Here is a 15,549-nt window from a genome sequence, read left to right as displayed (position 1 = left end):
ACGCCAGAATTATCAATCATATTATCCCCTAAGCCCAAGTTTGTCGACGTGGTAATCTTCAAGATAATATTGTCCGTAGAAAGAGAATCAGCTCTACTATTCTCAATATGATTTCTGCTCAAGTTTAAATCAGTTAGAGATGAATTGTTTGAAAGAGCTTTAGAAAGGGAAGTAGCACCAGCGTCATAAATATCACTAAACTGAACCTAAGTTTAGATTGGTCAATGTCCTATTGCCTGGAATAGCCTCAGCGAGGGAAGCGGCACCAAGATCACTGATGTCGTTACCTCTCAGGTTCAAAATGGTCAAAGTGGTACTGACTCTATGACCCACAGAGAGAAAGACTCAAGTTTAAATTTAATTTAGCTGATTTGTCTGAAAGGGCCTTGGACGAGACTCGGCCTCGCAGTCACGAATTACAAAGTTGCCTAGGTTTAAGTTTTTCAGCTAGGGTGGTATTGCCCGAGAGACTTTCAGGGATAAGATTCAAATGACGAGACTTCCTTAAGGATAAAGGTACGAGTTCGAGGTGAGACCCAAACTCATGCAGCAACAGGGGCCTCGGGCTTTTCTTGCTTTTAGTACTTCCCTTATAAAAGAACATGCCGACTCTACTCATCTTTTGATTTCTCTGAATCCATAACAAGAAGTATCGAGGCTTAGCAAGTTTGCATGTTTAGCAATAGTACGCAAAAGATGTATTGCGCTCTCCTCAGACTTTGAACTGTAATTCCACTCGAGAAAACGAAAACATGCCTCAATTCACGCAAAAATCTTGCGTCAGTTACATCAATGTCCAAATCAGTGTGTCCAGAAACGACTTTGGATGCAAGTTCGAAACCGGCGAAAAATTCTTGAGAACTTTTGTGCAGAAATCCATAACGGAAGCAAGGTTTGCGTCTGCTACCTCCAGCCTGGACAGAAAGAAACCCAAACTTGGTTAGAGCCCTTGTATTGCCTCCAGCAACTGCTCTTCCTTCAATATATAGCTCGCCTTTAAGAAGTGATATTAACGCCAGCTACTCCAGGCACAAAAGATCTTCTTCGTACACTTGTGTAAATCCTCACTTTCGCAAGGACTCAGAGGTCTTTTCTTTCTTTGATATCTCCTCAAAACATACTGCGTAATGTCAATGTACAATTTTGTCCTGATGGTTGGAAAATCTTCGCTAAAATCCTCACACAGAATGCAGAGCAATGCTGTGTTAGAAGGATTGGGTATCGGTTTGCAAATCTGATCTTGACCGAATCTCTGTGAGAAGTCGCTCTGCCAGGTCTTTCTTCTTGCCAAAGTACTTGTGAGTAAAACTTTCTGTGTCGTTTTTGGCGAATCCTATTATCTCCCACGGAGTATCAAAGCAGCGCCTTACTTCCTTTCCAGACTCATGTCGAGAAATGAAAAGAACAAGGCAATTTGGAAGCCGTTTACTTTGAGCGAATCTTATGAACAATTCTTGTGTGCTTTGGTCTGCTTCACCCAGGCCATCAAGCACTAACAAAACCTTAGACTGGTTTTCAGTAATAAACTTATGAAAGTTTGACTCCGATACTTCATCCATTTCATCGGGAAGAACTTGCTCATTGATGGCTTCCCGAATGTCAGATTTGTTATCACGACATCTTAGCAGTAGCAACAGAACAATAATTGGAAATGACTCGTCTCAGTTTTCTTGAATAGTTACCTAGTCATATGCCAGCTTTTGACAGTATGTTGTTTAACCCATACATGAGTCCCCTGCAATAAAAAACGGTTCGTGGCTCTTTCCATTCTTCATGTGGTTTGAAGACAGCTGTCATGTTGAAGATCTCTTTTTTCAGTTCTCCTCTGGTTTCATCTTTTCCTTCAATTCTGAGCCTAGTGAAAATCTCATTCAGATTGAAACTGAATTCTTCACACCAAGGAACTGGCAGAAGTTGTTCTTCGCGGATTTTTTACAGCTGCCGAATCCTCTCTATCCAATTGGTTGGCCCACAAAAATATCTACAAAAAATACTTCTTTAATGTGGTGATTTGACCTCAATATTACTAAAGAATAAAATTTTGTCTTTCAAAGTATAATGGCTTGCAAATTGAACGGAATTTTGGTGGAATTGGATTCATTTTATATTTTTTTCACACAAGTTTACAGTTCTATCATTGCTAAGCTGAGATAGCCAACATGAAATTACATGTGGAGTATTTAAAGTCTGAAAGAGTATTTAACCTTTAAACCCCCAAGAGTGACTGGCATCTAATTTCTCCTTACAACATCACCCCTGAATCAAACATTCAGGTAATGAGAATCAAGGAAATGGCCAACAAGCAGAAAAGCTCTGAATTATGAAACAAATTCTCCTCAGCAGCACATCTGCTGAAAGCAAAGTCACTCTCTACCTTGCTTGGGCTGAAGGCTAACATATTGTTTTTCATGAATGTTCCTAAAACAAGTGGTTCAGTGTTGGTATCACTGTGATGGTCTGGAGTGATCATGACTTCACAACTGAGACTGCTGATCACCCTAATACAGGTTCTCAGTCCATTTAAGGAAGCATAGAGGATCGTTTGATCTCCCTTGGTGCTGTCCTTTTCCTTGCCTTCCAAGTAGTTAGGCCACAATGAATGTCCATTGACAAAGTCAAAAAGCTCTGTTCCATCAATCTTTGAGAGGACAAAAGGTATGCAATATGAAATAAATTTGCTTTTGACTTGTGTAGATGATCAATGTTTGCAACTTGCCTGTTGAAAGTTTTTCAACAAGCAATTTGTGGAGTTTCACAGGTAAGCTATAATTCATTTGAAATTACAAGATGAAGAAGTTAACATCAAAATGAGAGTGGGGAAGACAAACCAAAATCTTCCATTTATTAATGTAAAAATAATCAAACAGGTTAACATTATCATTTCAAAATAGACCTTTCCCATGTAATCTGAATTAGCTCAGAGATGTCAATAAATAAAAAGACAAAACAATGGTTTTCACTCCCCACCCCCATCCCCTCTCCACTCCCTTGGTACAAATTTCTTTCTCTCTCCAACTTTTCAATGCCATTAAAATCAAAGATGGAGGCCATACTTTTCATTGAGAAAATACTGAGCCAAAATTGTGTCTGCTCTACAGGCTACAGAAAAGTTAGCTAGACATAAGGACTGATATGAGACAATAAACAACACTAAATAAAAAGGCTTAAACTCACTTCTTGGATCCTCCAATTAGAAGACTTTTTCAGTTCTTGAGATTACCTAATTACAAATGAAGTTTTATGAGGGTAAACCTCAAAATAAATTGTAAAAAAACTCTCCCCACAAATGAACTGCAATGAAAGTCATTGAGTAAAAGGGAGTCTGAAAAATTCAGTCAGGCACTACATTTAGTATCAGGGATCTTATTCAGAGACCAAGCTTTGATTTATTCTATATATAATTTTTGTGATTAAATTCACAGTTAAGTGAAAACAACTTCAAGTAGTCACTTTAGCATTAGGGACCTGAGGCAGTCCTGGTCATGGTGCATAGTATTACCAGACTCTGTAAATGATATACCAGGTAAATATCGCTATCACAGCCCCAAGAACTTTCTGAGAAAAAGTGTGAAAATAAATTGTGGTGAACACAAGCATGAACTCCCACAAGATTGAAAGGAGGCCTGCAAAGAGAGAAAAAACGTCTACAAAAGGGGTTACTAGTCGAGCAATGTTCCTGTGTTGAAAGCCATTAATATTTTCAGGATTTGTTTGTACAACAGCCGACGTTATTGACGGCCAATGAAGTTTGGGTTGTAGTTCTTCACTAATAACCAGTGCACCGTAAGTTAGAAGAAAACAGTGTCCCGATATATCAAAACCATTCCAGTAAAATCCCTCTTGATAGCAGCTCCTCTTTGAAATCAATTTTTCTTCTCCTTCGCAAAAGCCGGTCAACTCCTCGATGTAAACAAACAGATTCACCCAAATATACCATCCACATGTGGCTACAGCCATCCTTCTTAGGTGTTTCAGTATCGCCAACGGATTCAAAGAAGTGTATAGGGACGAAGTAAAGGATATGAAGGGAATTAAAACAAGAAGTGTCCAACCCCAGCCAAACTTGACAAAATACACGTTTAAGACATTCCTCCTGTTCGAGAGATAGGACTGAGGAAGCGGTTGAAAACCGTGGATGAATGAACCTACCACAACAACAAACAAATAAAAGGGTACTTTAAAACGCTTCGGCATTAGAACCCAATCGTAGAAACCTTCCAAGTAAGAACGCATGGAAGTTTTCAAAATTTTCTTATCCTGCTGCTCAGTCTCCATTTTGATTTTTACAAAAATCGCACCCAGTCTTTCTCTGATCTGCCACGTATTTGAAAGGGATTGACTGGGTAGGACTCACTTTAGCGGACTGAAAGACATTTGTTAAAGTTGACGAGAAAAATTTACCTAACAGGAATGTTTTATTTTACAGGATGACATAAGAAAGAAACGGACTTAAGTACTGTAAAACTAGTAACAGTAAATCAAAACAAGGCCTAAAAGATCAAAGGAGGAAAAAAGGTAAAAGACGAACAGAATGGGTTGATGTAACTTCTCACGTGGCCTGCAATGCATTTCTTCTTGGTTGATATAGCGTTAATTAATGAAATACGTAAGTGAATCTCAAAAAACAAAGAAATGTTTCGAAATGTAAACTTCCTTGCCGTGCAGAAGGCAGTTTGAGCTCCACCTCGTTGCTAATTTTGCAATCTTTCCAAATGAAAGTTACTGATTAGTACTAGTTTCTTCACAGGGTTTTACAGATAGATGTCACAATTTTCTTTCACGGTGCCAAATTTTTTGACGGGAAATCACAATGCCTCCATATACATGGTGCGACAAAGAGTGACGGTTCAGACGTTACATTGCGTGACATGGACATCAGGACTCCGCTGGCTGAAACACAACGACGTGTTCAAAATAAATTATGACCTTCAAATGTCATTCGCTTTTCGCGCTCTTGTCGAGAGTAACGAAGCCCGGTTTGAAAGGTAAGAATTGGTTCCTCTCGTAAATCGAATATTTATATTCCAAATCTATTATTTGGACGATATTTCTGCGTATTCCTCGTCCTTGTTGTGAGATGTGATGTCATATGGGCAAGTTCAGGCAAAATCGCCAACTCGTGTACCGAGTGGCTAAAAGTTTGCGCGCGTAGTTCAAATGTTACATGCATTAGGTTCTCTATAAAGCCTTTAAACTAAACTTTACAAGGAAGAATGCAGTACGAGACCATCCTTTGGTTCGGTTAGTCTAATATTTCTTCTTTTCTTTTTGCTCTTTCTGGATTGTTTTGCCAATTTAAAAAGAGAAATACGATTTTCGCGCGGTTATGGTTAATTGTGTTCTCAGGGAAAGCTTCAGTGAACTTTAGTTTTTCGGGATTTCTCATTGAGCAAGAAATTTAGCTTTGCAGCAGATTTTTTTGTTAATGGAAAAAGATTGATGCTAAATATAGTTCACATATTTCTTAATTTAGTTATTTTGTGAAATGGAGTGAATTTGCCACCGGAAAATGTCTATTATTTTTTGTTGAACTTCAGTAGATGGTGAGGTTGCGCAAATTGATATATGTATGAACGCGTGAGCGTGAGCTAATGTCTAGCTTGTGGCCAAAAGTTTAGATGGTAGAAATGTTATTTTCAATTTGATAGGTACATCCAGGTCCCTGAGTATCTGAAGGCCCATTCTATACAGTGTCTTACCCCCCTAAATTAAACCTGTTCTTGTACATATGCAGGCAGCCTATCTAGAAAGATGATTGGAAATATTAGAAACGTTAGTACATGTAATGGAGTCAATGGAAACAATGACCATTCAGTGAACAGAAACATCACAGTGAGTACATATTCTAGATCAGTTTTTTTTTTTACTATGGGTGATGTAGTATCAGAATCATACTTTCATGTATTTTATCTGCTTTTCTGTTTTTTCTCATATATTTGTTTTCTTATTCATTAATAATACATACATGGTAATCAGAGGAAGCTATAAAATTTAAACTTTTCTGTAGTGTACCATCATTACAGAGGGTAGCCATATCAAAAACTTTAAGTTCTCATTGTTAGGTTTATAGGAGAAAAGTTTGCAATATGTGTATTTAATGTTTAGGTGGCCATAGAGGGAAACATTGGAAGTGGAAAGACAAGTCTTTTGAAGTTTTTCAAGAAAAATTCATTGGTAGAGGTATATTTCCAAAATCTTGTTTTATAATAATTCTAAATGATTATCCAGTGAACTACTTTTTTTTATAGAGGATTGAAAAAAATAATGCTGTCATTACTGAGAAATTTCTGCCCTTTTGAGGTGCATAGAAAAAAAATAAAACAGGGTATATAAAAACACAGAAAGCTATGGCAAGTGATTTTAAACCCAAGAACCCTAGTACCTTGGATACCATGAATGTCTAAGTTAAAATAATAATTGTTAGCCATGTTTCAAGATAGAATAATTCATGAAATATTTTGTATAAAGTTTTTTTAAGAGCATTTTGTCCTCTAGGTTATTGAGGAACCTGTGAAAAAATGGCAGAATGTTGATGGAAATAATACTTTGGTAAGAAAATAGCATTGTATAACCCAGGTGACTCCATTTTTTAGGCTTCCAAGAAATTAATAAAAATATGTTTAATCATGGTAATTGAATTGACTTTTAGGAACTTATGTATAGTGATCCAAAGAGATGGAGTTACTTGTTTGAGTCCTATGTCCTTCTCACTATGATGCAAGTTCACCATAGACCCCAGGTAATATAAAGTTGAAACACTTTGTCCTACAATAATCAGTGTAGTTGAAATTTAATTAATAAGTAAAAAAACATACATGTAACATTTTGATAATTTTGTCTTCTTATTTTAGACTACACCTGTTAGACTACTTGAGAGAAGTGCATATAGTGCAAGGTACTGCTTCATGGAAAATCTCCACAGAAGGTAAACTGAAACATGCAGTTAAAAGTGGAAATAATCTTTTCAAAATCATGTGAAAATAGTGCAATTCCATTTAATTACCTCTTGACTGCTCTTAAGTTTAGCAAACGTAGTCTTGGCCATCATCATTGCACATTTGTCCTTGTTGTTACTCTATTGACAAAAAAATTTTTGTTGTGGGTAATATATGCCAATTCTTCTTGTAGATCATTATTTTGACTATGATTATTATAATGTTTCTTGATCAGCAGTTGATAACAGGCACCTAAATGTTTGTATTAATTGTTGGCTCTCTATCACTTGATATCTAACATATTTTGTTCAGTATTATTCTTCTGAGTGCAACAAAAGAAATAATGGATGCGCTGTATCTGCTTGAAAGCTAACGTAAATTATTTTGAAATGTTGTTATTCAATCATTGGTCTATGTACTGTTGTGGCCTCTGTTTCAGATATTATCTTGTTATGTATTTATATACCTTTTATTTTCTTTTAAATAGTGGTATGTTGTCAACAGTAGAGTATACAATCTTTCAAGAGTGGTTTGATTACCTTATGGCAAATGAAAAGCCTCAGATAGATTTAATAGGTTTGTACTTGTCACTTTTTTCTCTTTTTTGTTTACTGCAACATTTGCATTTGATTTGAATTCATAATTTGTAAGCAAGAGCCAACTTCTTACCAGTCTTCCCTTCAATAAAAATTTATTATCAAGATTCTTGATACATAAACAGGAATTTTAGAGAGCCAAGATGGTATTATAATAGTGGTGAGACCACTTACTTGCACCCCCCGGGACTTACATTCAGTTTTTCAACTTGGTGTCACAAGGGGAGTGCTCCTTTTTTTCTCTCTCATAGAGTTTTACCCAGGTTTATCTAGTTTTCCTACCTCCACAAAAAATCAACCCCCCTAAAATTGCAGTTTGGCTCAGAAACATTCAAAAGGAGTCACATTGTGGCTGTAGTTATTTTATTTAATATATGTAGATTACATATTTTGTTAAATTCCAAGTCATAATGATTTGTAATTTAACTTTTTCTCATTGCAACATCACTTATATTAATTTTTCAATATTGTTTTTGGACTCCCATTTACTCTAGTATATCTCAGAACATCACCAGAGAAATGTATGGAAAGAATAAAGAAGAGGAGTAGAGATGAGGAAAGTTCAGTGTCAATGGTATGTGTTACGAGCAGATCCACTCATGGTAGACTTTTAAAATGCATTACTGATTTTTTTGCTATTCCCTGTGTGACAGCAACATGCATTGAATATTTAAGGGAGGATTAAATCCTTAAATTGTCCAAATGTTTAAATAATACAGAACTAGAGCAAAATTCTACCTGCAGTATTTTCACTGTTGCCTGCATTTTATGCACACTTAATGATAGAAAGAATACCTATACACTGTATGTTTCTAGTCTTTTCTGTAGAGGGATTAACTGTCAACAATGGAAAAACAAAAATCTAGCTCATATATATACAAATGAGACAGATGTGTCAAGTCTATGTGCATGTACAGCTGTAGGCAAAATTCAGATGTGCATATTTTCATTTAAACATGTAAACATTTATGTGATAACTTATGTACATTTTTTGCGCTTTTTGTGGTTAATGTTTATGTGAGGGGTACTGTACATGTAGGTAATTGGACTAGACTCATAGAGTTGATTTCCCTTCTTACAGGAACTTTTAAATTCTTTGCATGAAAGATATGAAGAATGGCTGGTGAAAAAGAGCAAATTCTCCCTGCCTGCTCCAGTAGTAGTAAGTTCTTTCACAACCTGATATTAAATGTATCATTTCTGTGTGGCGGAACTAGCCATCTAGCAAGGGTTGGGACATTAAGATGTACAGCAATGAGGACAGTATTTTATAAGTTTACCAATGCCTTGGTTCTCCGTTTTAAATTTGAGAGTATTACCATATGGTCACCAGGTACTGAAAAAATCCTTTCTCTTTGCTAACTCTTCTTTTTCAATGAACAAATTACTCATCATGTACTTGAAGTGGTTCACTCAGTTGTGTGCTAGATAATTTTCAGTGCATCACATTAATTTTTGTTATACAAGTCTTGCAAGAATCACTTTGGCTCGGTTGATTGTGCTTGATTTCGATAGAGATGTCCAGCTTCAAACTTGGTCATTAGGTATTGTGTTCTCATAGTAAACAGGGGTTAAGGGGAAAGTGACCAACTGTCATTTAACCTGACCTAATGTTAGTCCAGGAGAATAAAACAATAGACTTGTCACCTTGTGATCAATCAACTGGTGTTCTATCACTGGTGGCTAAGTCACCAGGTCACCAGGATGTAACCTTCATTTTTGAATAGAGAATTTACTTACATTTAAGTTTAATTAACCAAAAAACTTTTGCTTTTCTCTATTCTAGGTGGTAGATGGCAATAAAAGCTTAACTGATATGTTCCAGTTTTATGAAACAAATACTCAGCTTCTTTTGGGTATTAATGCCTCAAAAACAGAATAATACTGACAACCAATGCTTTAGAAAGTTTTATTGTTAGAGGTTAACCATGTGCATTTCACTGCAATTTGTAAATATATATTGCTAAGCATCTACATGTGTACAAATGTATAATCAGTGCTTTGGATACCATTCAGCAGTTTCTACAACCTGTTATGAGACAATTTTCTTTTATGGCAAGATACGGAAGATCGGCCACCTCCTCATTTACATAAGGGAAGCGGCTTGAAAGCAGTTTATGGTTGAATCAGTATATGCATTTTATCTCTTTTAACCTTCAAGTATCTTAGATTGTGGTATATTTTTTCTTTTGAACAACAGTGAAAGAGAAGCACTTTGTACAACTATTTATAAAAATGGCAATTTTTAGTCATATTTTGTAACCAGTAATGCCATAACTATTTGAACCCATGGAATTTGTAAAGTTCTGTTGCATTGTTATAAATAAGTAATTTGTTTATGAATTTTAGCAAATAAAATTGGATTTAAAATCACAATGAACCCTGATTTCATTCAATCCCTCTCTTGCTTTGTTTTCAAAAACCCAATTTGTTCCTGATGGAAAGTATGATGCAAAGCTCTAATTTATTCTTTTTACTATTTTCTGGTAGTAATAGTATCAGATTGATGTAAAGTAAGTGCCATGTTGATTTTAATGGAGTGCTAAGATTAAAAACTAGGCGAAAGCTACCTGAGGGGATATTCAGGCAATGCTTCAATTCTAATGCATGGTTGGGAATCTGGAACATCTTTAAATTCAATCAACTTACACTGGTTTTAGCGATTGAACTTAGAAACTGGGTCGAGTTTTTGTTGTTCCAGACTTCTCACGTCCACTATTTTTACTTTCCCGCCACAATTTGATTATTTTCTTCCATTGTCGCCATATTTCTTCTTACTCGGCACTTCGTTATTTGGAGGGATTTGGAGGTAAGTTAACCAAACCATTGATGTCTATACGCATTCTACTGTTGTAAGATTGATTGCTTTAGTGAAATCGGCTGCGCTGATGTGTTTAAGTTTTGAAAAAGCGTGACTTTCAGTTCTTTGTTTTGGACTGGAGTGAATCGGTTTAGAGTTGGAGGCGAGAACACCAGCTTCTTGTCGCGATCGCAGTGGAATGTTAGGGCTAGCGTATGGAATTTGAAGGCCATTAGAACGATATCACTTCTATTTCCATACGCGTACAATGTCTATTCGAGGTAACCTCAAAGCAACCTGAATTTACTTGTAATTCCGTTTCTCTCACAGAAATAAACATTTGTAATTTGGTGCTTTCCTCGGTTTCTTCAACAATGCTTAGTTATACGGATTCTTTGGTATCAGAGTGTGCAATGGAAGAAGATACACGGGAAAGAAATATTACGGTACGACTTTTACGTTGCCTTCATTTTATTTTTATCCTAACTACATGCTAATTTTGATGAAAATTTTTGTATATCAAGTCTTTCCTTTCACCTGTCCTCCATTAAATAAAAAATCTAACTTTTTTATAGGTTGCAGTAGAAGGCAACATAGGAAGTGGAAAAACTACTCTTCTCAATCATTTTAGACATCATTCCGAAGTAGAGGTTAGTATAAACCCACTACCTTCGACATTAGTCTGGCATTATATCTCATCGTAAGTTTCCAGCAGGATATTACCCAAATTTTCTTTGCTAAATTAATATTGTATTGTTGGTGTAGAGTGTGTAGTATGAGCATTATGATAAATCTGAGAAATTATATATCCTGCCAAGAAAATCTTATCAGATCAATCTTACAGTTAATAAAAAATTTCTGAAATAGCAAAAACTAATTTAATTTATTTACAGCCAAATAAAATGAAACAAATTTAAAATAAAACTAAAGGTTTTTCTGTCAGGGTTTCTTAACCCAAGTACCAGAACAGATATTTACACCAGATTTGTTTAATCCCAGACATCCTAACTGCCCTTTTGTGAACTAAAATTCCCTCTCTTTGATACTGCATAGGTACTGGAGGAACCTGTGGATAAATGGAAGAATGTTGGTGGCAAAAATCTTTTAGTGAGTTTATACTGTAATTTTGGTATTGCATCCATGTAACCCACAAGCTTTGTCCTAGTTTTATAGCATTGAATTAAGTTTATCCGTTTAATGGGACAGCAACAGCCTCTTTACAGGACCAATGGAAAAACCTTTTTTTTCTCCTGACTCTTGATTCAATTGTTTCACATAGTACTTTTTATCATTTGATTTGCAAATATTTTTATTTGCTTGGTGCTTGTGCACTACTTTAGCTTACGCTGTAAGTTTTATATACATTTTCACTTTAACACTTCCTTCCTCTCCTATTGAAAAGGAGTTGTTTTACACTGACTGTCAACGGTGGAGCTACTTGTTTGAATCTTATGCTGTTCTTAGCCTCATGAAAATTCACAAAAAACCCATGTGAGTAAAAGATACTTGAATTTATTAATTATGTTGATTTATTATTCATTATTAATTAGTGATTTGAATTAACAGGATGACAGCCTATGATACTTTTAATGTGTTTTAAAATGACTGTCATTGTGGTGATATTATTGTTCAAGGAGACGTGTTTGCTTTAGTACTTAAAAAGACTTCTTCCAGGCAAATACACACCAGCAGACTTATTAGTTGCAATTGGCAAGTCATCATTAGTTTTTTTAGCTTGGCCTCTGTGTGCCTATAATTTTGAAGAAGTTAAAATTTTTGCCATCTCATTCATCAGGTTACACCAGTGAAAATGATCGAAAGGAGTGTCTACAGTGGCTACTTTTGTTTTGAGCACAATCTTTGTAAAAGGTGATTGCATATTTTAGAATTTTCCATAACTTCTTGAGACTCACTCTCTTTCACTCTAAAAGCATTCACCAGCCATCCTGAAAGATGGATGTTGAAAGTGGCTTTCATTTTTACAGTGGCATGATGTCCAAAGCAGAACACTCTGTTCATAATGAGTGGTTCAACTGGATAACAAAGCAGCAGCAACCTCATCTAGATCTAATCAGTAAGTTTTTTAAATTTCCATAAAACATCAACAAGAGAAATCATGATACATTCCATGATTGTGATGATCATCATAACTACAAGTTGTCATTTGTTTTAAAGTACAACAGTAGTGTGATATCAATATGGGTGGTTTGTCTGAGATAATGTTACAATAAAATTTTCACCCAGTTTACCTAAAGACATCTCCTGAAACCTGCATGGAAAGAATAAAGGCAAGAAATCGAAGTGAAGAAAAGACAATCCCTATGGTAGGTTATGTGTATTGTTGTTGTTGTTGTTTTTTTTGTTTATTGGAAATTTTACCATACAATTCTTATTAATGTGCCTGTAACTTATCTGTTCATTTTCAAGTACACATCTACGTGTAAAATGCTCTGGGGAGAAGAAGATTGTGTTTTTGATCATTTTTGAGAAAAAATTGCTCTAAATAGATCCGTCCTTTCTTAAAAGTTTGTTTGATGAACCATTACAAACACAATTTTCTTATTTATAATTAATTTCATTGTTTTAATACCATATGAACTCCCAGTCGAGCTGAGAGTAGGTTAACAGCAACCATAAATGTTTTTAAAATTTAAGATATTTGCAGAAGGGTTCCTGATTGGCAGGAGGTGTACTGTGATTGAATCTTATTATTTGTGTCCTCTCCTTTTTGTTTACAGGAACTCCTAAATGCATTACATGAGAGACATGAAGAATGGCTAATTCAAAGAAAGTTTCCAGTTCCTGCTCCAGTTATGGTGAATAAACTATTATTTGCTAATGCACATGTAGATGCTTTGTTTTACAAAAACTGAAGAACTAGGAATATTGGAGGGCAACTGAACTCAAAGTTGAAGTAAACAAACTATAATAAAGTTACAGCTGGTTTCAGTTTGCATCTGATAAGCTTAGAAGTAGAACATACAGTAGTTACTCATATCTAATGCAATCCCAGATTTCCCTGAATACGAACAGGTACAGTAACAGTTTGGTGTCTAGAACCTCAGTGGCTCATGTATAAACTTTGCTTAGGTATCTTAAGATCCTTATGGAAATTCCTGCTTTTGCCTGAATCATACACTTCTTTGTAAATAGTTATTAGTCACCACAGAAGTATTCAGTTTTACATCAAGATCAACCTCTTGGTCTGATTGTCTATTTGTTGTTATTATCTGTTTGCTGACTGATGTATTGAAAGTTCTGGGAATTTAAAAGTTTTTAATTGTTATTTTCAGGTTGTAGATGGAAACAGAGATCTTGATGAGATGATAACTTTTTACAAGAAAAATGACCAGTACATTCTTGGAATGAAACAATGGCCACAGTTACACTCTCTACAACGACCAGTATGTTAAGAGCACACCAAAAAACATGAACAAGAATGTAATATATATTTATGTTATATGTGTTTCAGCCAAACTATACTCTGGAGGAGAGCACTTTGTACATGTATTTTTTATGAACACATGAAATTAACCAATTGCTGTTGCTTCTTTTGTCTCAAATTTTTCTGTTAAGCACTTACAAGCTGGGTACTACATTACATAGTTTCAAAAGTTCAATCAAAATGAGCCAAAACATAGCATTTTATCTAATATTTTCTTATGTAACTGGTTAAGTCTACTACAGTAATAAGACCTGGTAGTATTTGAATTTTTGTTAGGAGTATTTGTATTCATGTAGCATTTTAAGGGTGCACTGTGTTTGGCAGATTCTACTGTTTGTAGATTTTAAAAAATTGTATTTGCTTATAACCTGTACAGTAACTTTGTTTTGTCTGTATATCAAAGGTACAACCTTTTTCAACGTGAGACCTTTAACACAATCTGCTACAAGCTATGACATACAAAATGTAATTATTTTCCACGCTTTTCAAGAATAGTGGGTAAAGAATGGAAAAAATAAATTATTAAATAAATAAAAAAAAAATACCAGTAGCTTTCAGTAGTTTAACAAAGTGAAAAATGAGTCACTTAACCCAGAAATAAACTTCTAGTTGTAAAGACTATCTAGTTATTTTAGTGGGGACATGCCTTGCACAGGAATTTTGGTCATGCTTCATCTTAGCTTATGGTCTTTTCTCTCCTATACCACCCAACTCAGTTCTTTAATAAGTATATATTTTCAGTATTTATATATTTATATATATATATATATATATATATGTATGTGTGTGTGTGTGTGTTTATATATATGTGGGTAGAGTCTACCTTGGCATAATGCTGTGGTGGCAGAGCTGAGTATATATAAGTGAAAGAATCAAGGAGGATGCATCGATTCTCTGTTACTCTGAGTTTCGCGCCTAAGCACTCATCAGACAGAACTTTATTCAATGAAGAACATACCTCCTTATATACAAATTAGATAAGTAGCTAATTAATTCACTAGTGTGATGATCTGATCTACATGTGAAATAAAGATTCTATAGAGTTATTGTTGGCGGCTTGTGAAATTTGCTTAGTAAAACTTATTCTCATGGCGACATTTAGAAATGAGTTCTGTTCTTTTGTTTAATAAAGATGGCTTTTTAGCTCTAATTAAATAAAGTTTTTCTGTGAGGCACAAGTAGCACGGCTTGCTTTTGTTGCTGTAGGCCAGGGCGGTCGCTAAAATACTCCAGTTTATTGTAAAATTGGTGTTGTTGTCTTTGAGTGTCCAGATATGCTTTGATAGTTCCATGCTGTTTGAATAGTTTCTGCTTCGAAAAGAAAGTTTGTGTTGTGTGTAACGTTGTTTAAGACAGAAAAGTTCTGTCTGACAAGCGATAAGGCATGAAACTCAGAGTAACAGAGAATCGATGCGTCCTCTTTGATTCTTTCACTTATTTATACTCAGCTCTGCTACCACAGCATTGAGCACTTTATGCCAAGGTAGACTCTACCCCCACATTTATATATATATATATATTTATAAATGTATGAAAATGTAGGATAAAATATATATATATATATATGTATTCTGCATATTTCTATTTGTTAACTTGTGTTATTTAGTAATTACCAATCAGATATTAATGGCTGATTGAGTTGTAAAACCAAAAAAGAAAAAAAAAATGAAAAGACAGTTTGTCCTAAAACCTTTTCAACCTTACCCTTCCACAAAAATATAATAAATTGATACAAATCAGTTTTCTCAGTATTTTCAGTTTCATGGTATTTGA

At 35.0% G+C, this 15,549-nt stretch overlaps 1 protein-coding gene and 2 pseudogenes across 1 annotated transcript; 2 read left to right on the top strand and 1 right to left on the bottom strand.

The window, feature by feature from the left end:
- Positions 1–3,480: 3,480 nt before the first annotated feature.
- On the bottom strand, positions 3,481–4,279 carry LOC131775450 (acyl-coenzyme A diphosphatase FITM2-like; annotated as a pseudogene).
- A 75-nt stretch (positions 4,280–4,354) lies between these two features.
- Positions 4,355–9,894, top strand: LOC131775451 (thymidine kinase 2, mitochondrial). The gene is made up of 11 exons (XM_066164276.1): positions 4,355–4,515; positions 4,748–4,985; positions 5,735–5,832; positions 6,106–6,180; positions 6,496–6,549; positions 6,650–6,739; positions 6,852–6,925; positions 7,423–7,511; positions 8,026–8,105; positions 8,613–8,693; positions 9,318–9,894. Exons 2-11 carry the CDS (start codon positions 4,922–4,924, stop codon positions 9,411–9,413), a joined length of 801 nt encoding a protein of 266 aa, XP_066020373.1. The 5' UTR covers positions 4,355–4,515; positions 4,748–4,921; the 3' UTR covers positions 9,414–9,894.
- A 328-nt stretch (positions 9,895–10,222) lies between these two features.
- On the top strand, positions 10,223–14,825 carry LOC136279877 (thymidine kinase 2, mitochondrial-like; annotated as a pseudogene).
- The last annotated feature ends 724 nt before the right edge of the window (positions 14,826–15,549 follow it).

Source organism: Pocillopora verrucosa, chromosome 3, assembly GCF_036669915.1.
Source record: "Pocillopora verrucosa isolate sample1 chromosome 3, ASM3666991v2, whole genome shotgun sequence".
Classification (NCBI taxonomy): Eukaryota; Metazoa; Cnidaria; class Anthozoa; order Scleractinia; family Pocilloporidae; genus Pocillopora; species Pocillopora verrucosa.
Note: the sequence above shows the minus strand (reverse complement) of the source record. Positions and strands in the feature narration are given on the sequence as shown.